The sequence below is a fragment of the Rhagoletis pomonella genome, unplaced genomic scaffold, assembly GCF_013731165.1.
Source record: "Rhagoletis pomonella isolate Grant_MI unplaced genomic scaffold, Rhpom_1.0 Rhpom_scaffold_27064, whole genome shotgun sequence".
In the NCBI taxonomy this organism is placed as follows: domain Eukaryota; kingdom Metazoa; phylum Arthropoda; class Insecta; order Diptera; family Tephritidae; genus Rhagoletis; species Rhagoletis pomonella.
The window spans coordinates 546-1,416 of NW_023485515.1; the positions used below are offsets into that span (position 1 = coordinate 546).

Here is an 871-nt window from a genome sequence, read left to right on the forward strand (position 1 = left end):
ATATACATACGTATGTACGTATGAGTACGTTTATTACAAGTCTCTTTAAATATACAAATCTCTAAAATTATTTCCCTTGAAGGGACTACATACATACATATTGTGTACATTCAGTATCACAGTGAATTAACTAAATAATTAGAAATACAAGTTCTTTTTAAATAAATTAAATTATTTAAATAACATTTTAATTATGCGCATTAAATTAGTGTATACTTAGAAACTTTCTTCATGTTTCTCCGCCCATTTATGGTTTCACCACTCCGTCCAGCAAAGATATTTTACCATTAAATTTGCCATTCACGCTGCTGGGCATATAGTAGACAGGATAGGCACCATCGGCGAAGTTTAGCGGCGTGCCATTTAGACTGCCCATGGCCATGGTACTTTGATTGAGATTAAAACGTGGCACCACTTTCATAGTAGCGGGCACCAACACCTGTCGACTTTCATTCATCAGCTTCGGGAACTGAGAGGGATGTCCGCTCACTGTATTCGGTTGATATGGCACAATAATTGTCTGGATGGGTGAGTCTTTCATGATGGGTAGCGCCAATGAGATGGGCGTGCGCCCTATCATGAGCAGAACGGCGATGCTGAGTAGTAGCGGTTGCCGACATGGCAAAATGTTGTAGCGCTGTAAGATATGCAAAATAAATTTAGCTTCGATTAAAATGAAAATTATTTTAATGGCTAAACGTTAATTCAATTTATGTAGAGCAGGCGAACGTCTGCTCTAATAAGATTTTGCTAAACTGAAGTAACAGCCGTAAGGGATTATTTTAAGTTGACTTGCTTTAAAATTAATTCGATTCGACGAAATCAATTTTATTCAGCTTAATGGCTATGAATTTAAAACTGATTTTTAATG

At 36.6% G+C, this 871-nt stretch overlaps 1 protein-coding gene across 1 annotated transcript; it reads right to left on the reverse strand.

Annotated features, from left to right (window-relative positions):
* Window positions 1-203: 203 nt before the first annotated feature.
* On the reverse strand, window positions 204-637 carry LOC118732752 (the record flags this gene model as incomplete). Its single annotated transcript, XM_036461867.1, has 1 exon — window positions 204-637. A coding segment is annotated over one exon (390 nt), but the record flags the coding sequence as incomplete, so codon positions are not given.
* Between the last annotated feature and the right edge of the window lie 234 nt (window positions 638-871).